Genomic DNA, 23943 nt, shown 5'->3' on the forward strand with positions numbered 1-23943 from the left:
CTCTTTTTTTAATATTTTTTTTCTGCCAGTCCTCTGATAATAATAATAGCTATAGGAACACTTGTTGAGATCACGCAGTTGTTTAAAAAAAAAAGACAGAATAATAGATTACTTTATACACAACAGCAGAAAACTGTAATAATGTATCAACTGTATAAATTAGCAATGTTTTAGTTTAAATAATCTCTTGCTCTGAAAATATCAGAATCCTGAAAAATTACAAAGAAATAAATGAATTTCTATGAAATAGGTCAGTAGATCGCAATGTTCTGAGCCACAAAAAATTAGATAGCAAAACCTTTCAACCATTGTCTTATGTTCTTTTTCTCTCTTGTATGTAACCAACATGTTTTTTTTTTTTTAAAATGTGTCCGTTAAATATGATAAAAAATATCTGAAGAATAACAGAGCCTCTAATTTTGTAGTATCCTGGGAGTAATTTACCAAATGATATGTTATGCATCAGTAGAAATAAAAAGAAGAGAAAGGGCGCCTCCTAGTGTAGCCAGTATGTAATAGGGTAATTCTCATCAAAACTAATTATACTCACAATTTATAGAGGCAAAGGTAATGCCCAGGTAAACGGTCTGGGAACTCTGCAGTGTCCCAGTTGACTGTGCACCAATGCAAGGGCAGCTCCTCCTGGAAAATATTATTTTCTGCAATCTGGAAAGTAGGAAAAATAAAGAGGGCGACTCCTAGTGCAGGTGAGTAAGTTAAATTAAACCCACTTTCTGTTCCCAACAAATGGATACTCACAAAGTGTAAAGCACACTATAGTGCAATTGCAGCATGCTGGGTATATTGTAGTGGCCCAGCGCACATTAGAACCAAGGTCGTTTTCTGCTCCAAACTCTTTTGGCAATCAATGAAGGAACGTAGACTCCAGTGCATCAAATAATTTTATAATAAAAGTATTAAAAACAATTTACAGATAAAATAAATAAATGTTATCAGTATAACACGCTACACGTTTCTCATCGCTAACCACGCTGTTTCCTCAAGCAGGTGTTCACAGCAGCTTATTTGTGATATAAGCCCAAAGCACCTTTTCAGCAATATCCACACTCTACAGTATCACCGGAAAAACACTCACACTTCTCATCTTCTCAGCTTGGTAAATTGGCTATGTCTACGTATTTTGGCCTTGGTCATTATAGGGATAGATTCAGAGCAGAGCAAAGGAGGTGGCTAGGGAAGTATAAAGAGGTCAGTTAAGAGGTATTGGATGCTCCATTGATCTTTGCAGGTGAGGGTTACAATTTTAAATTTAATCCCTGAGGATGATGGAGCTAGGGTAGAGACAGGCATAGAGGATTGTAACGGATCCCCTGCTACCCCGACTGGGTAGCTCCACCAAAAAGATCTTCCAACACCTGGAATTAGCTGCTATGTAGCGGAGAGAGAGTGATTTCAGCAATCTCTACCCAAATAACTAGACAACTAGCATTTAGGTGTAGCAAAGAATAACACTTTATTAGGACAAACACACAACATTTATACAGGAACTCATCTTGATAAGACAAAGGACAATCTCACAATTTTCCCGCCATTCCTGCCCCTCCAGACAGGCTGGCGCCTCCATAGCAGCCTCAGTACCACAGAGTACCAGTACCCAGGGGAGGTGGTTTCGGGGTGATCCCGGGGGAGCGGCGGCATTTCTCAGTCCCCAGATGCCACAGTCCAAAAAGCGGCGTGATCCGTTACTGGGGGACCGGAGTTACAGCCCGGTAAAGATTGGAGGGTAGGGGTGTCCAAAACCCCCAGTTCCACAAGTATCTCCCCTCCGGCAATTCCACCACCCCTTGTCCTCCCTAGGGGCTGCCCATCCCCAAAAGAGCAGAGCTCTGGGGCAAAGAGCCGCTGGGGCGACCAGGGGCAAAGTTAGTAGGTGTCCTGCTGTTCTGTGGCTGACTGGGAGTTCCAGGAGCCCAGCCAGCCTGAGAGGGGTTAGGCAGGTGTCCGTTGTGAGGCAGCTGACCAGTAGTTCCGGGAGCCGGCCAGCCTAAGAGGAGGGTTTTTTAGGTCAGAGACCAGCTCTTCTCTGACAAAGTAGGAACACAAAAACAAGCACACAAAGATTCCTAGAGATTGCAACAGGGGTGAGGTAGTAGGGGGGTAGGGGTTTAACCCTTGCAGCCTGGTGCCATGACAAGGATCAGTGTAGATGAAGTGGATTAGCCTGGTGGGGGCATTTAGCACAAAGTGAAGTAGACATAATCGGTTAATTTATCCAGTTAGGAGGAGGTTGCAGGAGTCGAGACGCAGTGCAGCTGGTGATCCAATTAGCAGCTGTAGTCTCTCAATCTAGCTGTGCAACTGCTGCTGCTGATAAGCTCATCACTGTATCCGTTCTTGTTCCAGGAGCCCGGCCAGCCTGAGAGGGTTTAGGTGGGTGTCTTTTGTGAGGCGGCTGGCCGGGAGTTGCAGGAGCCTGGCCAGCCTACTCTCTGACAAAGTAGGAACTAAAAAACAAGCACACAAAGATTCCTAGAGATCATGGTTGGTCTGAGGAGCCCAAGTCCGCTGAGAAACAACAGGGGTGAGGTAGTAGGGGGGTAGGGGTTTAACCCTTGCAGCCCGGTGCCCGTGACAACTCCCCCCCTTCCAGTTTGGCAGAACTGGCTAGATCCACATGGGTCTACTTGGGGCTGTCCGAGGAGCACTCTCAGTCTGCTGGGAAAGTCCATCAGCATTCCCATTGCTTTTTCCTGGCTTGTATTAAACGTTGAAGTTGAAGGGCTGCAGAGCTAAACTCCACCTTAGCAAGCGTCCATTATCTCCTGATACTCGGTTCAGCCACACCAGAGGGTTGTGGTCTGTGAGGACAGTGAAAGGCCTTCCATATAGGTACGGTTGCAGTTTCTTGAGGGCCCATACCAGGGCAAGGCATTCGTTTTCCACCGCCACACAGTCTCGCATTCTGGGGACCACAGGACCTATCGGGGCAGTCTTTTAAGGCTCAGGTCGGTAAGGGGTTTTGCCAAGGTACTGTAATTAGGGACGAACCATCGATAATAACCGGCGGTTCCTAGGAATGCTAAGACTTGGGTCTTGTTTTGAGGGGTGGGCAAGTTTGCCACTGTCTCAACTTTTGCCGGCTCTGGCCGCTGCTGCCCACAGCCCACTCGGTGGCCCAGGTACTAGACCTCCGAGCGTCCTATAGTGCATTTGTCAGGCTTCAGAGTGAGCCCGACGGCCCTGAGGCGATCTAGGACGACGCCTAGGTCAACCAAATGGTCCTCCCAGGTGTCGCTAAAGATGGCGATGTCGTCCAGATATGGGCAGGCATAGTCCTGGAGGCGATTCACCATTCTCTGGAAGGTGGCTGGAGCTTTTTTTATCCAAAATGGCATTACCGTGAACTGGTAGAGGCTGAAAGGGGTGATGAAGGCAGACTTGGGGGCTGACTCAGGGTCTAGAGGGATCTGCCAGTATCCCTTGCAGAGGTCAAGAGTGGTCAGGAAATTACCTTGAGCAATTCTGTCCAGGAGGTCATCAACTCGGGGCATGGGGTAGGCGTTGGTGGTGGTTCTGTCATTGAGCTTACAGTATTCAATGCAGAACCGGGTAGTGCCATCTTTCTTGGATACCAGTACCACTGGGGAGGCCCAGGAACTGTTGGACAGTTCAACACTGAGGTCCAACATTCTCTGGAGCTCCCGGTGCATACTGTCTCTGACGGCTACTCTGTAAGCGGCCTGCCTCAGGGGGGTCTGTCCTGGAGTCTCTACTCGGTGTATGGCCGCTGTTGTATAGCCGGGGACGTTAGAGAACATCTCTTGCCGGCCTTCTAGTAAGTGCTGGACTTGCTGCCTCTGGGCAGCCGCTAACCTCTCTAGGGCGATATCAGCTATTCCCTGGGGAGTTTTGTTGTGAAGGGGAAGCTCCGGCATGGGGAGACTCTCTGAGTCTTTAACAGCCGGGGCACATATCGCGGCCACATCTTGGGCTCGCCCAGAGTATGCCTTCAGCATATTCACATGGAAGGTTCTCTGGTTCCTGCCATCTGAGCATTTGGCTACTAGGTAGGTGGTGTCATTAATCTGCTCTACTACCCGGGAAGTGCCTTGCCAGGCAGCCTGTAACTTGTCTGTTTTGATAGGCCTCAGGGCAAGCTCCTTCTGTCCCACTATCAGTGTGCGTAGCCAAAGAGGAGGTGCGGCAAGAATCTTTCCCAATCTTTGTGGGTGGCGGAGAAGGTCCTCAGCATCTGCTGTAAGGTTCCATTAAACCTCTCGCATAACCCATTAGTTTGGGGGTGATATAGCGTGCTGTGCAGGGGTTTCATGCCGCACAGTTTTTATAGCTGCCTAGAAATGTCCGCATTGAACTGTGTTTCCTGATCGGAGATCATTTCCCGGGGGAAGCCTACCCTGGTGAGTATCCGGAGCAAGACATCTGCAATGGTTCCGCCTGGATATTGGTCAGAGGGATTGCCTCCGGGTACCGGGTGGCATAGTCCACCACTGAGAGAATATATTTCTTTCCGGAGGGACTGGGTCAAGCTAATGGACCTACTATATCCACAGCAACTCTGCTGAAGGGTTTGTCAATAATGGGGAGGGGGTGCAGGGGAGCTTTCTTGTGGTCGCTGGTTTTCCCTACCTTCTGGCATACTTCACACGTTCTACAATATTCCTTAATTTCTGCTCCGATTCCGGGCCAGTAATACATCTGATCTAGGCGGTGATGGGTTTGGGTCTTTCCTATGTGCCCGGCTAGGGGAATGCCATATCCTATTCGTAGCAGATAGGACTGGAATTTTTCCGGTACAACTAGCTGTTGTTTAGGCACCTGACCCTTCTGTCTCTTGGAGATCTGGTACAGGAGTGTGTTTGTAATCCTTTTGGTCCTCCAAAGGGGTAGCGTGGAAAGCTACCAAAGCACGCCCTGACAATTTACCGATCAGGACAGACAGTCTATTGGCATAGGCTACCCCCTGCACTTCGCATTGGGTCTCAAAGACCTGTAGATAACAGTCAATATCCTCCTCCTCTTCCTTGTAGGCTCGGAAGGCCCCATGGGGTAGCTTGGGCAGTCGGGGAGCCTGCACTCAGTGGGCTGATGGAGCCCCTCCTATGAACTGGTCGAGTTCCGCTAACTTGAGCTGGGTAACATCCGAGATGATCTTGGTGATGACCTCCTTTGGTGGCCGGGTGTCATACAACGCCAACCGCCACTGCACTTCCTGCAGTATATCAGACGTGGACGTCCCGGGGTGGATACTGTACTTGGTGCTGAACTTGGCGCTGTAACGGATGGCTCATTGCCCTGGTCATCATCCGACCCACCGGCCACCTGGTCCTCTCCCAGCATTTCTCTGGTGGGGGTCGTTCTGCTCCTGGTACCCGCAGTCTTTCCTCGAGTCTCCATTCAAGATTACTTCTAGCTGGTGGTTTGAATGTCCCAGGAAGTTGGAAGCATCCCACCGCTGCCAGCCAATGTGACGGATACCCCGGCTACCCCGACTGGGTAGCTCCGCCAAATGGGTCCTGCTTCCTCCCTGCCGACTGCAGCTATGTAGCTGGCAAGTGACCACAGCCTGTAGCCACCCCTGATGCCCGACAGAACCAGTATTCAGGGTCTCACCCTGTGGCAGACTCCAGCTATCCAGACTGGGTAGCTCTGCCTGAGGGTCCTTCCTCTGCCTGGAACAGGCTGCTATGTAGCCCAGGAAAGTGATTTTAGCTGGATCCCACACAAATAACTAGACATACTAGCATTCAGGTGAAACAGGAACTGATTTTATTGAAAATACACACTCCTTTTATACACACAGCTCATCTTGATAAGACCCTGAACAATCCCACAATTTTCCCGCCCCTCCAGACGGACCGGCACCTCCATAGCAGCCAAAGTCCCACAGAATCCCAGGACACAGGGGTGGCGGTTTCGGGGTGATCCTGGTGGAGTTTCAATGTATAATTTTAAAGCTCTCGGTCCCCAGATGCCACCGTCCATCAGCATGATTCATTACTGGGGACCGGAGTTACAGTCCGTTGAAGTTAGGGGGTTAGGGGTGTCCTAAACCCTTGGTTCCCAAAGGAGCTCCCCTCCGATAATTCCCCCAGCTCTTGTCCTCCCTAGGGGCTACCAATCCCCAAAAGAGCGGAGATCTGGGGCAAAGGTCTGCTGAAGTGACCAGGGGTAAAGTTAGCGGGTGTCCTGTGGCCGACCGGGAGTTCCAGGAGCCCGGCCAGCCTGAGAGGCGTTAGGCGGGTTTCCATTGTGAGGCGGCCGACCGGGAGTTCCAGGAGCCCAGCCAGCCTAGGAGTGTTTTCTCGGTCATAGACCAGCTCTTATCTTAACAAGTTTAGAACACAAAAACAAGCCAACAAAAAGCAAACAAAAAGCTTCCAGAGATTGTGGTTGCTCTGAGGAGCCCAAAACCACTGAGAAACAACATGGTTGAGGTTGTAGGGGGGTAGGGGTTTAACCCTTGCAGCCCGGTATCCGTGACAACTCCCCCCTTCCAGTTCGGCAGACCTGGCTAGATCCACACGGTCTACTTGGGGCTGTCAGATGAGCATTCTATTTCAGTCTGCCGTTAAAGTCCATCAGCATTCCCATTGCTCTTTCCCGGCCTATACTGAACGTCAAAGTTAAAGGGCTGCAGGGCTAAACTCCATCTTAGTAAACGTTCATTATCTCACGTCAGTTGGTTAAGTCACACCAGGTGGTTGTGATCGGTGAGGACAGTTAAAGGCCTTCCATATAGGTATGGTTGCAATTTCTTGAGGGCCCATACAAGTGCCAGGCATTCCTTCTCCACCACCGCGTAGCCTACCTCCCTGGGCAGCAGCTTCCTACTGATGTAGGTTACGGGGTGGTCTTGCCCTTCTTTGTCTACCTGGCTTAGCACTGCTCCCAACCCGAACATGGAGGCATCTGTGTGGACACAAAAACGTTTGGTGGGGTTAGACGCGGCCAGGACGGGGGCAGAGATCAAGGCAGACTTGAGGCTCTGAAAGGCGTTTTCACATTCTGGGGACCACAGTACCTGTCGGGGCAGTCTTTTACGATTCAGGTCATTCAGGGGTTTGGCGAGGGTGCTATAATTGGGGACGAACCTTCGGTAATAGCCGGCGGTTCCTAGGAAAGCTAAGACCTGGGTCTTGGTTCGAGGAGTGGGCCAGTTTGCAATGTCATCCAAGTAGGCACAGGCATAGTCTTGGAGGCCATCCAGCAGGCGATCCACCATCCTCTGAAAAGTTGGCTGGAGCGTTCTTCATTCCAAACGGCATGACCTTAAACTGGTAGGGGCCAAATTGGGTGATGAAGGCGGACTTTGGAACGGATTCAGGGTCTAGTGGGATCTGCCAATACCCCTTGCAGAGGTCAAGGGTAGTTAGGAAGTGACCCCTGGCGATTCTACCTAAGAAGTCATCGACGCGGGGTAGGTGTCGGTTGTGGTTCTGTCATTGAGCTTACGGTAGTCAATGCAGAACCGGGTAGTACCATCTTTTTTGGGGACCAGCACCACCGGGGAGGCCTAGGGACTGTGGGACGGTTCAACAACACCGAGGTCCAACATTCCCCGGAGCTCCCGGTGCATACTCTCTCTGACAGCTTCAGGTACTCTGTAAGCTGCCTGCCTCAGGGGAGCTTGTCCCGGGGTTTCCACTCGGTTCACAGCCGCTATGGTGTACCCAGGGACATTGGAGAACATCTCCTGGCGGTCCTCTAGTAAATGCCGGACCTGCTGTCTCTGTCCAGCCACTAACCTCTCATCCAGGATTATGTTGGCTACTCCTTGAGGGGTCTCATCCGGCCCGGGGAGTTCTAGCATGGGAAGGCTCTCCAAGTCTTCCACAGCCGGAGCACAGATAGTGGCTATGTCTTGGGGTCTCTACATACTCCTTGAGCATGTTCACATGAAAGGTCCATTGGACCCGGTCATCGGAGCATTTTGCTACAAGGTAGGTGGTGTTATTCAATCGTTCCACCACCCGGTAGGGCCCTTGCCAGGAAGCCTGTAACTTGTCCGTTTTGACAGGCTTCAAGGCTAGAACCCTCTGCCCTACTGTGAGAATTTGGCTACAAGCGTTACGGTCATACCACCGTTTCTTTCTACTTTGAGCGCCCTGAAGGTTCTCCCGCACCATGGCAGTGAGGTCCTTCAGCTGATCCCTGAACTTCAGGACGTACTCCACAATGGAGGGTCCTTCCTCCCCGGCTGATCCCTCCCAGTGGGCTTTCAACAAGTCTAGGGGCCCCCTTATTTTACGGCCATACAGCAGCTCAAAGGGTGAAAACCCGGTGGATTCCTGGGGCACCTCTCTGTAGGCAAATAGGAGGTGTGGCAGGAATTTTCCCCAGTCTTTGTGAGTGGCCGAGAACGTCCGAAGCAAATGCTTCAGTGTCCCGTTAAACCGCTCACAAAGCCCATTGGTCTGGGGGTGATATGGGGCACTGTACAGGGGTTTTATCCCACACAGTTCCCATAACTTTTGGGTGACCTCCGCTGTAAACTGGGTCCCCTGGTCAGTGACGATTTCTCGGGGGAAGCCTACCCTGGTGAATATAAGGAGCAAATTACTTGCCACTGTCTCCACCTGGATATTTGCCAGAGGTATTGTCTCTGGATGCCTAGTGGCATAGTCTACTACCGTGAGTATGTATTTTTCCCGAAGGGACTGGGTCGAGGTAGGGGCCCTACTATATCCACAGCGATTCTGCTAAAGGGTTTGTCAATAACGGGGAGAGGGTTAAGGGGGGCTTTCGTATGGTCCCCGGTCTTCCCTGCCTTCTAACACACCACGCAGGTCCTACAATATTCCCTAATTTCTCTCGTGATTCTGGGCCAGAAAAAGACCTGAGTAAGGCAGCAGTGTGTTCCGGAGTTGCCTAAATGCCCGGCCAAGGGGATATCGTGCCCTATTTGCAGCAGGTCGGACCGATATTGTTTTGGTACCACCAGCTGGCGTTTGGGCACTGGTCCTTTCTTTCTCCGGGAGACCCGATACAACAGGCCGTTTTCCCATTGGAACCATTCCTCCCTGGGGCCCTGGGGATCAGTCCCTACTCGGTCTCGGAAGGGGGCAAGGGTCGGGTCGCTCAGGGTCTCTAGGGCGGATTCAGAGGGGGAGGCCCAGGATAGTTGGTCGGGAAGGAGGGCAGGGACTGGGGTTTGGCGTTGGGGAATGAGGGTATGGCGTCGGGGAAGGAGAGGAGTCAGAGTGGGGGGTCTTACCTGGGTCCCCAGCTGCGGTGTGTTGGCTTGACGCTGAGCTTGCCTGCGGGTGGTCACTGGGCCGCCTTTCCATTGACCCAAACGGTCTGGCAGTGGTGCTGACGGTTGTCTGTGGACACAAGGTGGGCTTCTTGTAGAGTGCCAACCGTCTCTTCAGCCCATTCAAGGTAGTCAGCCGATGCCGGTGCATAAGCATAGTGGGCAGCGGCTGAGTAGGTCAGGGCTGGAGCGCCCACCCAGGCTGTTGGCTGGGGGTGTCTTGGCTGGGCTGCCGGCTGCTGTCGGGCCCGACTCGGGCATTCCCGCCTGAGGTGGCCGGGGTGCCCACTGGAGAAACATCCCCGTTAGTCCCTGACTCCGGCTGGAGGGACAAAGGCCGGGCGGCCCGGGGGCTTATTGGTAGCCACTGGGAGTTGCACTACAACCGAAGCTGGGCGGGGAGTCGATTGCGGGGCAGAGCGAACTTGGCGGCGGGCGTCTGCGTACTGATCTGCCAGGACGGCCGCCTGGTCTGCTGTGGTGGGCCGACAGTCATGGACCCATTCTTTAATCTCGACTGGAACATGGTTATAGTAGGAAAAGCTGTGCCACTTCGGCCCCAGTGGTGGCCTTGCAGCCGGCTAGCCAGAAAGCCATCGGCCGGGTGAATTGGTGGGTCCATTCTGTGAAAGGCTGTCCGTCCTGCTTCCTTAGTGCCCAGCATTTCTGCCGGTGGGCCTCCGGTGTGAGCCCATATCGGGCAACGATACACTCTTTCACTTTGTTATCATCCTTTTGGTCCTCCGAAGGGGTAGAGTGGAAAGCTACCAAATCCCGCCCTGACAATTTACCGATCAGGACAGACAATCTATCGGCATAGGCTTCCCCCTGTAGTTCGCATTGGCTCTCAAAGACCTGTAGATAACAATCAATATCCTCCTCCTCTTCCTTGTAGGCTCGGAAGGCCCCATGGGGTAGCTGGGGCAGTCGGAGAGCCTGCACTCCATGGGCTGATGGAGCCCCTCCTATGGACTGATGGAGTTCTGCTAACTTGAGCTGGGTAACATCCGAGATGATCTTGGTGATGACCTCCTCTGGTGGCCGGGTGTCATACAACGCCAACCGCCACTGCACTTCTCGCTGTAGCCACCCCTGATGCCCGACAGCACCAGTATTCAGGGTCCCACCCTGTGGCAGACTCCAGCTACCCAATCTGGGTAGCTCTGCCTGAGGGTCCTTCCTCTGCCTGGAACAGGCTGCTATGTAGCCCAGGAAAGTGATTTTAGCTGGAGCCCACCCAAATAACTAGACATACTAGCATTCAGGTGAAACAGGAACTGATTTTATTGAAACCCACACTCCTTTTATACACACAGCTCATCTTGATAAGACCCTGGACAATCCCACAGAATCCCAGGACACAGGGGTGGCGGTTTCGGGGTGATCCCGGTGAAGCGGGTTAGGCGGGTGTCCGCTGTGAGGCGGCCGACCGGGAGTTCCAGGAGCCCGGACAGCCTAGGAGTCTTTTCCCGGTCATAGACCAGCTCTTCTCTTAACAAGTTTAGAACACAAAAACAAGCCAACAAAAAGCAAACAAAAAGCTTCCAGAGATTGTGGTTGCTCTGAGGAGCCCAAAACCACTGAGAAACAACAGGGGTGAGGTTGTAGGGGGGTAGGCGTTTAACCCTTGCTGCCCGGTATCAGTGACAGTTTTCTTCTGCTGCCTCAGTGAAACTGTAATGCATACTACATGCTTATGAACCATGACCCTGCAGCATGCTACACAGTTTTTAAGGCAATACCTCATTTATATTTGTCCTCAGCTGACTGGGGCATACTCAAGAAGAGGCTTCTCTAGTGGTATGTGCAAACATAAAACATGGAAATTTGGTAGCAAAATGATAACTTTAAATAATTACAAAATATCACCTAGATTACGAGTTTTGCGTTAGAGGCTGTGTGGTGCTAACGAGCAGTTTTTGCTTACCGCTCACTTACATGCAGCGCTGGTATTACGATTTTTCAGAAACCCGTCGTCAAAAGGCAAGAAGTGAGCGTTGAGCAAAATTTTGCTCATTACCGCACTCCAATACCAGCGCTGCTTAAGTCAGCAGTGAGCTGGTGTAATGTGCTCGTGCACGATTTCCCCATAGGAATCAACGGGGAGAGCCATCTGAAAAAAAGTCTAACACCTGCAAAAAAGCAGCGTAAAACTCCTTAACGCAGCCCTATTGATTCCTATGGGGAAATAAAAGTTATGTCTACACCTAACATGAACCCCAAGTCTAAACACCCCTAATCTTACACTTATTAACCCCTAATCTGCTGCCCCCGACATCGCCGACACCTGCATTATATGTATTAACCCCTAATCTGCCGCTCCGGACACCGCCGCCACCTACATTATATGTATTAACCCCTAATCTGCTGCCCCCAACATCGCCGCCACCTACATTATGTGTATTAACCCCTAATCTGTCGCCCCCAACGCCGCTGCCACCTACCTACATTAATTAATCCCAATCTGTCGCCCCCAACGCCGCCGCCGCCACCACCGCCACCACTATAATAAACATATTAACCCCTAAACCGCCGCACTCCCGCCTCGCAAACATTAGTTAAATATTATTAACCCCAAATCTGTCATCCCTAATATCGCCGCCACCTACCTACATTTATTAACCCCTAATCTGCCACCCCCAACGTCGCCGCCACTATAATAAAGTTATTAACCCCTAAACCTAAGTCTAACCCTAAACCTAACACCCCCTAACTTAAATATAATTTAAATAAGTCTAAATAAATATTACTAACATTAACTAAATTATTCCTATTTAAAACTAAATACCTGTAAAATAAACCCTAAGCTAGCTACAATATAACTATTAGTTACATTGTAGCTAGCTTAGAATTTATTTTTATTTTACAGGCAAGTTTGTGTTTATTTTAACTAGGTAGAATAGTTATTAAATAGTTAATAACTATTTAATAACTACCTAGCTAAAATAAATACAAAAGTACCTGTAAAATAAAACCAAAACTAAGTTACACTAACACCTAACAGTACACTATAATTAAATAAATTAACTAAATTAAATTAAATTAGCTAAAGAAAAAACAAACACTAAATTACAGAAAATAATAAACAAATTACAGAAATTTAAACTAATTACACCTAATCTAATAGCCCTATTAAAATAAAAAAGCCCTCCCAAAATAAAAAAAAACACTAGACTAAACTACCAATAGCCCTTAAAAGGGCCTTTTGCGGGGCATTGCCCCAAAGTAATCGGCTCTTTTACCTGTAAAAAAAAATACAAACAACCCCCCCAACAGTAAAACCCACCACCCACACAACCAACCCCCAAATAAAATACTGTCTAAAAAACCTAAGCTCCCCATTGCCCTGAAAAGGGTATTTGGATGGACATTGCCCTTAAAAGGGCAGTTAGCTCTTTTGCTGCCCAAACCCTAATCTAAAAAATAAAACCCACCCAATACACCCTTAAAAAAAACCTAAAAAACACTAACCCCCTGAAGATCGACTTACCGGGAGAAGTTTTCATCCAAGCCGGGCCGAAGTCCTCAACAAAGCCGGGAGAAGTCTTCATCGAAGCCGGGCAGAAATGGTCCTCCAGACGGGCAGAAGTCTTCATCCAGCCGTCTCGGATCAGCTCCATCTTCAAGACATCCGAGGCGGAGCATCCTCTTCTTCCGACGACTAAAACAGAATGAAGGTACCTTTAAGTGACATCATCCAAGATGGCGTCCCTTAGATTCCGATTGGCTGATAGAATTCTATCAGCCAATCGGAATTAAGGTAGAAAAAATCCTGTTGGCTGATGCAATCAGCCAATAGGATTGAAGTTCAATCCTATTGGCTGATCCAATTAGCCAATAGGATTGAGCTTGCATTCTATTGGCTGTTCCAATCAGCCAACAGAATGCGATCTCAATCCTATTGAGTCTGTCTGACAGCGGGAGCGAGCTACATTGAGTGTAATGGCGCGATCGGGCAGGGCTGTGACTAGACAGCTGCCCAGATGCGCTCAGAGGGAAAACCAGACCTGCTCAGTAGAGCACAGAGGGCAAGTCTGAAAAACCCTCTTTTTTTTAATAAAAATTCCAGTGGCAATATTATGTTACAAAATGCTAGCACTAATATAATTTTATATAATTCTGCACTATGTGCAGAATTATATAACATTATTTTCTAGGTTTATTGGCAAAGCCATATTGGGTTAGAGCTCCACATGCCAGGAACATGTTGCCTTGAGTGTATCTTAAGCCCTTTCTTTTATAGCATTTAAATCCATCTCCCCTTCTTCCCTTCAGCCACGGAACGACATTAAAGGGACACTGAACACAATTTTTTTCTTTCATGATTCACATAGAGCATGAAATTTTAAGCAACTTTCTAATTTACTCCTATTATCAATTTTTCCTCGTTCTCTTGCTATCTTTATTTTAAAAGCAGGAATGTTAATCTTAGCAGCCAGCCCATTTTAGGTTCAGCCCCATGGATAGTGCTTGCTTATTTGAGGGTTACATTTACCCACCAATAAGCAAGCATAACCTAGGTTCTCAACAAAAAATGGGCCGGCTCCAATGCATCACATTCTTGCTTTTTAAATAAAGATAGCAAAACAAATAAAAATTGATAATAGCAGTAAATTTGAAAGTTGTTTAGAATTGCATGCTCTATCTGAATCATGAAAGACAAAATTTGGGTTTAGTGTCCCTTTAAGGATAAAGTCATATTAGGTTATGTGCCTGGAACATGTTGCTTTGAGTATATCTCAAGGACACGCATAGCTCTCATGTTAAAGTAGTTCCCTCTGGCACATAGGCATCTTCATGTGATGAGGCTTTCCCATTCCTAATTAGATTGTAAGATCTGTGGAATATTTACACCACATACCTCCTGTTCTGTTCTGTGCTATCCATGTTATAATGCATTTACACCCTTCATATTTGTATTTCCAGTCTATAATGTGTCTAGGAGTATACAATCATTACAATTTTTTTTTAAGGACCATAAAAGTTGACATTTTAACAACGTATAAAATGTTTAATTATTGCAATATACATTCATTTTTTATTTAACTGCCTTTTGCTGTAAAATATGTCTAACAATTGTGCTTGTTTCACATTGTCCCAGGGAGGTTTGGGTTAATACATTTAGGCAATTTATATAAGCTTTCGTTTACTACCTCCTTTCAAGAATCACGTTTGTAAAAGGTGGATTATCAGTTTGGCATCAACAATCACAATAGGAGAAGCATTCTTTGCAATAGTAACTAAGTTGAATCAGTGCTAAACCTCCTTAAGGGACATAATACTCATATGCTAAATCACTTGAAACTGATGCAGTATAACTTAAAAGCTGACAGGAAAATATCACCTGAGCATCTCTATGTAAAAAAGGAAGATATTTATCTTGTAAGATGTATCGAGTCCACGGATTCATCCTTACTTGTGGGATATTTTCCTTCCCTACAGGAAGTGGCAGAGAGAGCACCCACAGCAGAGCGGTCTATATAGCTCCCCCCTTAGCTCCACCCCCCAGTCATTCTCTCTGCCTGCTTAACTGCTAAGAAGGGCAAAGAGCTATGTGGTGACTAAAATGTTAGTTTTTTACTTCTCAAGCAAAAGTTTATTATTTTAAATGGTACCGGTGTGTACTATTTACTCTCTGGCAGAAAAGGGATGAAGATTTCTGCAAGGAGGATGATGATCTTAGCACTTTGTAACTAAGATCCACTGCTGTTCTCACAAGGCCTGAAGAGTATTGGAAAACTTCAGTTGGGAGAACAGTTTGCAGGCTAAGCTGCATATGAGGTATGTTCAGTCTATATTTTTCTAGACAGACTGTGTTAAATCTAGAAAAGGCTGGCAATATCCCCATGAGGGAAGGGTAAGCTGTATTCAGATACTTTAATAGGAATTTCAGCTTGCTTGAAGGGCTCATTAGTTACTGGTGACACTGTTAGGAAAAAACGTTTTGTTTTTTGATGCATTTATAACGTTTTTTGAAGGGACAAAGGGGTCATTGTGGCTTGTTTTTGAGTTTTGTAACTCACATGGTTAATTAAGAGACACTCTGGTGTTTCTCTGATAGGCCTCAAAACATCGAGTGAGGTGGGAGGGGCCTATTTTCGCGCCTCAGTTGCGCAGTTTCCTTTCCTCTGAGACCTATCACTGCTTCTCCTGTAGTTTCTGCTGTGTTTGAGGGTTGTTAAAGAGGTTTTTTCCCCCACAAATCGTTCTGAAGGGCAGGTAGGAGCCACAGCAGAGCTGTGGCAAGGTGCTGAAAGTCTTTTTTACTGGGTTTAACGTTTTTTCAATCCGTTTTTGCCATTAAGGGGTTAATTGTTTATTTGCATAGCTGTGCAAAGTTACTAAGCCTTTATAATGCTACTGTAAAAATTTCATTAAGTTTACTGCTTTTTTACACTGTTTTGCAGAACTGGTGCACCTTTTTTTCTCTTAAAGGCACAGTACCGTTTTATTTCTGAGTATTTTTTACTTTGATTACAGTGTTTTCCAAGCTTGCTTGTTACATTACTAGCCTGTTTAACATGTCTGACACCAAGGAAAATCCTTGTTTAATATGTTTGGAAGCCATTGTGGAACCCCCTCTTAGAATGTGTCCCAATTGTACTGATATGTCTATAAACTATAAATAACATATATTAGCACTTAAAAATAGAGCAATAGATGATTCTCAGTCAGAAGTAAATGAGGGTTCGCCATCTAGCTCTCCCCAAGTGTCACAACCAGTAACGCCCGCACAAGTGACGCCAAGTACCTCTAGTGCGTCAAATTCTTTTACTTTACAAGACATGGCTACAGTTATGAATACAACCCTCACAGAGGTTTTATCTAAACTGCCTGGTTTACAAGGAAAGCGGGACAGCTCTGGGTTTAGAAAAAATGCTGAGCCGTCTGACGCTTTAGTAGCCGTATCTGATATGCCCTCACAATGCTCTGAAGTAGGGGTGAGGGATTTGTTATTTGAGGGAGAAATTTCTGATTCAGGAAAGACGCTTCCTCAGACAGATTCTGATATGACGGCCTTTAAATTTAAGCTTGAACACCTACGCTTATTGCTCAGGGAGGTATTAGCGACTCTAGATGATTGTGACCCTATAGTGGTTCCAGAGAAATTGTGTAAAATGGATAAATACTTAGAGGTTCCTGTTTACACTGATGTTTTTCCAGTCCCTAAGAGGATTGTGAATATTATTACTAAGGAGTGGGATAGACCAGGTATTCCGTTCTCTCCCCCTCCTGTTTTTAAGAAAATGTTTCCCATATCTGACACCATGCGGGACTCATGGCAGACAGTCCCTAAGGTGGAGGGAGCTATTTCTACTCTGTCTAAGCGTACAACTATACCTATCAAAGAAAGTTGTGCTTTCAAAGATCCTATGGATAAAAAATTAGAGAGTCTCCTAAAGAAAATTTCTGTTCATCAGGGTTTTTCTCTTCAACCTATTGCGTGCCTTGTTCCTGTAACTACTGCAGCTGCTTTCTGGTTTGAGGCTCTAGAAGAGGCTCTTCAGATGGAGACTCCATTAGAGGAGATTATGGACAGAATCAAGGCCCTTAAGTTGGCTAATTCTTTTATTACAGATGCTGCTTTTCAACTGGCTAAATTAGCGGCAAAGAATTCAGGTTTTGCCATTTTAGCACACAGGGCGTTATGGCTTAAGTCCTGGTCTGCTGATGTGTCATCTAAATCTAAACTTTTGAACATCCCTTTCAAAGGAAAGACCCTATTCGGGAAAAAGATTATTTCAGACATCACTGGAGGGAAAGGTCTTGCCCTTCCTCAGGATAGATCAAATAAGCTGAAGATCAAACAAAATAATTTTCGTTCCTTTCGGAACTTCAAGAGTGGTTCCGTTTCAGCTTCCTCTGCTGCAAAGCAAGAGGGGAATTTTGCCCTATCCAAGTCAGTCTGGAGTCTTAACCAGGCTTGGAACAAGGGTAAACAGGCCAAGAACCCTGCAGCTGCCTCTAAGACAGCAGGGTTCCATAATTCAAGATGGAGACCATTCGGACTATTCTGCCTCTGATCCAGGAAGGTCAATATATGACTACCGTGGACTTAAAGGATGCGTATCTACACATCCCTATTTACAGAAATCATCATCAATTTCTCAGATTTGCCTTTCTAGACAGGCATTACCAGTTTGTGGCTCTTCCCTTCGGGTTAGCCACGGCTCCAAGAATTTTCACAAAGGTGCTAGGGTCCCTTCTGGTGGTTCTACCACCTCGGAGCATAGCAGTGGCGCCTTATCTAGACGACATCTTAATTCAGGCGTCGACTTTTCAGCTAGCCAAGTCTCACACGGACATTGTGTTGGCTTTTCTGAAATCTCACGGGTGGAAGGTGAACATAAAAAAGAGTTTTCTCTTCCTTCTCACAAGAGTTTCCTTTCTGGGGACTCTGATAGATTCGGTAGAAATGAAAATATTTCTGACAGAAGTCAGAAAATCAAGACTCTTAACCACTTGCCGAACTCTTCATTCCATTCCTCAGCCATCTGTGGCTCAGTGTATGGAAGTAATCGGACTCATGGTAGCGGCAATGGACATAGTTCCTTTTGCCCGCCTACACCTCAGACCACTGCAACTATGCATGCTCAAACAGTGGAATGGTGATTATGCAGATTTATCTCCTCAACTGCATCTGGACCAGGAGATCAGAGATTCTCTTCTCTGGTAGTTGTCTCAGGGAAAGTACTTCCACAGGCCAGAGTGGCTCATTGTAACGACAGATGCCAGCCTGCTAGGCTGGGGTGCAGTCTGGAACTCCCTGGAAGCACAGGGCTTATGATCTCGGGAGGAATCTCTTCTTCCGATAAACATCCTAGAACTGAGAGCGATATTCATGGCGCTTCAGGCGTGGCCTCAGCTTGCTGCAGCCAAATTCATCAGGTTTCAGTCAGACAACATCACGACTGTAGCTTATATCAATCATCAAGGAGGAACAAGGAGTTCTCTAGCGATGATGGAGGTAACCAAAATAATCCGATGGGCAGAGGATCACTCTTGCCATCTATCAGCAATTCACATTCCAGGAGTAGAGAACTGGGAGGCGGATTTTCTAAGTCGTCACACTTTTCATCCGGGGGAGTGGGAACTCCATCCGGAGGTATTTGCTCAGCTGATTCACCTATGGGGCACACCAGAATTGGATCTGATGGCGTCGCGTCAGAATGCCAAACTTCCCCGTTACGGGTCCAGGTCCCGGGATCCCAAGGCGGTACTGATAGATGCTTTAGCAGTACCTTGGTCGTTCAATCTGGCCTACGTATTTCCACCGCTTCCTCTCCTCCCACGTCTGGTTGCCAGAATCAAGCAGGAGAGAGCTTCTGTGATTCTGATAGCACCTGCGTGGCCACGCAGGACTTGGGATGCAGACCTAGTGGGCATGTCCTCGGTTCCACCGTGGACCCTGCCAATGAGGCGGGACCTTCTAATCCAAGGTCCGTTCTCACATCCAAATGTAGTTTCTCTGCGTCTGACTGCTTGGAGATTGAACGCCTAGTTCTATCAAAGCGTGGGTTCTCTGAGTCGGTCATTGATACCCTGATTCAGGCTAGAAAACTTGTCACCAGGAAGATCTATCATAAGATTTGGCGCAAATATCTTTATTGGTGTGAATCCAAAGGTTACTCGTGGAGTAAGATTAGGATTCCTAGAATATTGTCTTTTCTCCAAGAGGGTTTGGAGAAGGGATTATCAGCTAGTTCTCTAAAAGGATAAATATCTGCTTTGTCTATTCTACTACACAAACGTCTGGCAAATGTCCCAGACGTTCAAACTTTTAGTCAGGCTTTGGTCAGAATTAAGCCTGTATTTAAGCCTGCTGCTCTGCCTTGGAGCCTAAACTTAGTCCTTAGAGTTCTTCAAGGGGTTCCGTTTGAACCTATGCATTCCATAGATATTAAATTTCTATCTTGGAAAGTTTTGTTCTTAGTTGCTATCTCTTCGGCTCGAAGAGTTTCTGAGCTATCTGCTTTACAGTGTGATTCCCCTTATCTTATTTTCCATTCAGATAAGGTGGTTTTGCGTACCAAACCTGGTTTTCTTCCTAAGGTTGTTTCTAATAAGAATATCAATCAAGAGATTGTTGTTCCTTCTCTGTGTCCTAATCCTTCATCAAAGAAGGAACGTCTGTTGCATAATCTTGATGTGGTTCGTGCTTTAAAGTTCTACTTACAAGCAACCAAAGATTTCCGTCAAACATCTTCATTGTTTGTTGTTTATTCTGGTAAGCGGAGAGGCCAAAAGGCTACGGCTACCTCTCTTTCCTTTTGGCTGAAAAGCATCATCCGTTTGGCCTATGAGACTGCTGGACAGCAGCCTCCTGAAAGAATTACTGCTCATTCTACTAGAGCTGTGGCTTCCACATGGGCTTTTAAAAATGAGGCTTCTGTTGAACAGATTTGTAAGGCGGCGACTTGGTCTTCGCTTCATACTTTTTCCAAATTTTCCAAATTTTATACTTTTGCTTCTTCTGAGGCTATTTTTGGGAGAAAGGTTTTACAAGCAGTGGTGCCTTCCGTTTAAGGTCCCTGTCTTGTCCCTCCCTTCATCCGTGTCCTAAAGCTTTGGTATTGGTATCCCACAAGTAAGGATGAATCTGTGGACTCGATACATCTTACAAGAGAAAACATAATTTATGCTTACCTGATAAATGTATTTCTCTTGTGATGTATCGAGTCCATGGCCGGCCCTGTTTATTACGACAGGCATATATATTTTTATTTTTTAAACTTTCAGTCACCACTGCACCCTATGGTTTCTCCTTTTTCTTCCTAGCCTTCGGTCAAATGACTGGGGGGTGGAGCTAAGGGGGGAGCTATATAGACAGCTCTGCTGTGGGTGCTCTATCTGCCACTTCCTGTAGGGAAGGAGAATATCCCACAAGTAAGGATGAATCCGTGGACTCGATACATCACAAGAGAAATAAATTTATCAGGTAAGCATAAATTATGTTTTTACCTCACAATCTCCTCAGCTCAGCAGATTAAGTTCTGTGTAAAAAGTTATGCTTTAGCTGCTACCCAGCTGCAGGTAAAACATTTTTTTGAAGAAATGAACAGCAGCCAATCAGCATCAGCAGTGCTGAGGTCATGAACTATTTTACTGTGATCTCATGAGATTTCACTTAACTCTCATGAGATTTCATAGTAAACTTCCTTAAACTGAATAGGGAAATAACATGAGTGCACGAGGCTCAATCCCTTAGTTGTCCCAGGACAGACATACCGATTTGCTGCTTAGAAGTCCTTTACAATGGGATGTGGCTACTGAGGAACTTTTGAGGTAAAATATCTTTCTTTTTTACATAGAGATGTTCAGGTGATATTTTCTAGTCATCTTTTTACAGCTATGTTGCATCACTTTCAAGTGTTTAAACATGTGGGTATTATGGCCCTTTAATGGAAGAAATAAACTGCACATGTGCAAACAGAGTTTGTGCTGTATCTGAATATTAGTTTGTGATTGGTTAGCAAGGGTTCTTTTGTTCTGGGGGACAGGGAAATCAGTGAAATGTACAAACATAAAAAAATATATTTATTTGACAAAAATAAAGCTGCAAATTTCATTGCAAAATTATTCTCAGTTATTAAGGTTCAAAATCATGTAGTTTACAATTTGTGTTTAGTGGTCTTTTAATTTTCCAGGACTCCCTGACGATGCAGTGCTACTTGAGAAGCATTGATGGCAAACACAACCCAATTGCACTTCCTGATGGTGTTGGGGTCATCCTTGGAAGAGGGCCAGAGACTGGCATAACAGACAAGAAATGTTCTAAGAAACAAGGTAGGAATCTAGTTGTCAGTATCACTGTATCCACTTTCATCCTGCTATAAATAAAGTGATCAATAGGAGACTGCAGATCAAGTGGCCTAGCGCCAGGAGTTTTGACTTTGGAGACTGAGAATCAATATGCCAGTGTACATGCAATGTTGCATTATGGTCACATGTTTTTTTTATGAAATGTACCTTGGTATTACTGTAAAATAATATATATTAATATAGGCAGAGGCCAATGAGATCTTTTTGCAGTCCATATTGCTATATAAGCACTGAATTATTTTCTGTTTTTTTGGTTAGCCTTTCTGGGAGGAAGTAGAACAAGCACAGATTTTTCCTGATTGATTTTGCAGCAAAAGCAAGTACAATAAATAATGATTGTATATTGAAGTTGCTTTACTTTCCTAATTTAGACAGTTTTTTGGGAGATCATTGGTTGGCTTTAAAGGGACATTAAACTGCTGGGTACAACTACAAAAGAATAGCAATGACTCACTATGTTATTACATTTCATATTGTTCCTGCAGCTCTTTCCTGCGCCAGATACTGAAGCGCCGCCTCATTGTACTGGGGGCTGCCATCTTGGAGCTCAGGTATTCTCACAGCCTGTGACAGGAGCTGTGCACACTCACAGATCAGTAATATTGCCTTTTTTTTTTTTTACAGCTGTATAATGTGCTTCAGGTTAAGGCGCATGATACAAAGCAGGAGCTATTTTGCTCTATATATTTGAGTGTTTTTAAAAAAATATTTTGTGTAACTGTAAAACTGTGTAAAAAATTGTAAAAATGTAAACTTATGATGTATCACGCAGAATAAACTGAAGCACATTATACAGCTGTAAAGAAGTGGTCAGTATTACTGATCTGTGAGTGTGCCCTGCTTCTGTCACAGGCTGTGGGAATACTGAGCTCCAAGTAGGAAGAGGCGGAGCTTCAGTATCTGGCACCTTTACACTATTAAAACAAGAGAATTGATTTGAAAAGAGCTGCAAGATCAGGATGAAATGTAATAACACTGAGTAGTTATTTGTTTGTAGTTGTGCACATCAATTTAAAGGGATGTTAAACCCCAAAATTGTCTTTTTTGATTCAAACAGAGCTTCCAATTTACATCTATTATCAAATTTGCTTTGTACCCATGATATTCTTTGTTGAATAGATACCTAGGTAGGCATCTGGTGCACAACATGGCTGGATATAGTGCTGCCATCTAGAGTTCTTGCAAATCTGCTGCCATATAGTGCTTCAGAAATGGGCCGGCTCCTACGCATACATCCCTGCTTTTCAACAAAAGATACCAAGAAACTGAAGACAAATTGATAAAAGAAGTAAATTAGAAATTTGATTAAAATTGCATGCTCTGTCTGAATTATGAAAGAAAAACTTTGGGTTTTATATCCCTTTAATGTCTCTTTACATGTCATTATAAGGGCACCACCCTTACTGCTACTACTTTGTTTAGTTGATACATTAGATTATATATATTTTGTGAGCAAAATGCTATTTTACCAACAAGTGGCAGTCTAGTCAAAAACAAACTTTAATGATTCAGGTAGGGCAAGTAATTTTAAACAACTTTCCAATTTACTTTTATCATCAGTTTCTCCAACATAGGTGTGTCCGGTCCACGGCGTCATCCTTACTTGTGGGATATTCTCTTCCCCAACAGGAAATGGCAAAGAGCCCAGCAAAGCTGGTCACATGATCCCTCCTAGGCTCCGCCTACCCCAGTCATTCTCTTTGCCGTTGTACAGGCAACATCTCCACGGAGATGGCTTAGAGTTTTTTAGTGTTTAACTGTAGTTTTTCATTATTCAATCAAGAGTTTGTTATTTTCAAATAGTGCTGGTACGTACTATTTACTCAGAAACAGAAAAGAGATGAAGAATTCTGTTTGTATGAGGAAAATGATTTTAGCAACCGTAACTAAAATCCATGGCTGTTCCACACAGGACTGTTGAGAGCATTAACTTCAGTTGGGGGAACAGTTTGCAGTCCTTTGCTGCTTGAGGTATGACACATTCTAACAAGACGATGTAATGCTGGAAGCTGTCATTTTCCCTATGGGATCCGGTAAGCCATGTTTATTACGATTGTAAATAAGGGCTTCACAAGGGCTTATTTAGACTGTAGACATTTTTTGGGCTAAATCGATTGATATTAACACTTATTTAGCCTTGAGGAATCATTTATTCTGGGTATTTTGATATAATTATATCGGCAGGCACTGTTTTAGACACCTTATTCTTTAGGGGCTTTCCCAAAGCATAGGCAGAGTCTCATTTTCGCGCCGGTGTTGCGCACTTGTTTTTGAAAGGCATGGCATGCAGTCGCATGTGAGAGGAGCTCTGATACTGATAAAAGACTTCTGAAGGCATCATTTGGTATCGTATTCCCCTTGGGTTTGGTTGGGTCTCAGCAAAGCAGATACCAGGGACTGTAAAGGGGTTAAAGCTTAAAACGGCTCCGGTTCCGTTATTTTAAGGGTTAAAGCTTCCAAAATTGGTGTGCAATATTTTCAAGGCTTTAAGACACTGTGGTGAAAGTTTGGTGAATTTTGAACAATTCCTTCATGTTTTTTCGCAATTGCAGTAATAAAGTGTGTTCAGTTTAAAATTTAAAGTGACAGTAACGGTTTTATTTCAAAACGTTTTTTGTACTTTCTTATCAAGTTTATGCCTGTTTAACATGTCTGAACTACCAGATAGACTGTGTTCTGAATGTGGGGAAGCCAGAATTCCTATTCATTTAAATAAATGTGATTTATGTGATAATGACAATGATGCCCAAGATGATTCCTCAAGTGAGGGGAGTAAGCATGGTACTGCATCATTCCCTCCTTCGTCTACACGAGTCTTGCCCACTCAGGAGGCCCCTAGTACATCTAGCGCGCCAATACTCCTTACTATGCAACAATTAACGGCA

At 45.7% G+C, this 23943-nt stretch overlaps 1 protein-coding gene across 2 annotated transcripts in view; it reads left to right on the plus strand.

Moving 5' to 3' along the window:
• Window positions 1-23943, plus strand: part of PNKP (polynucleotide kinase 3'-phosphatase) — a 127821-nt gene that overhangs the window by 11071 nt on the left and 92807 nt on the right. The window contains exons 1-2 of one of the 2 annotated variants that reach the window (XM_053690800.1): window positions 14765-14803; window positions 20884-21022. In XM_053690800.1, the coding sequence (XP_053546775.1) occupies window positions 20896-21022 (127 nt within the window). In that variant the 5' untranslated portion in view covers window positions 14765-14803; window positions 20884-20895. Of the gene's footprint in view, window positions 1-14764; window positions 14804-20883; window positions 21023-23943 lie in introns of those variants that run through there. The other variant, XM_053690799.1, reaches the window with a different exon arrangement.

The sequence above is a fragment of the Bombina bombina genome, chromosome 8, assembly GCF_027579735.1.
Source record: "Bombina bombina isolate aBomBom1 chromosome 8, aBomBom1.pri, whole genome shotgun sequence".
Lineage (NCBI taxonomy): Eukaryota > Metazoa > Chordata > Amphibia > Anura > Bombinatoridae > Bombina > Bombina bombina.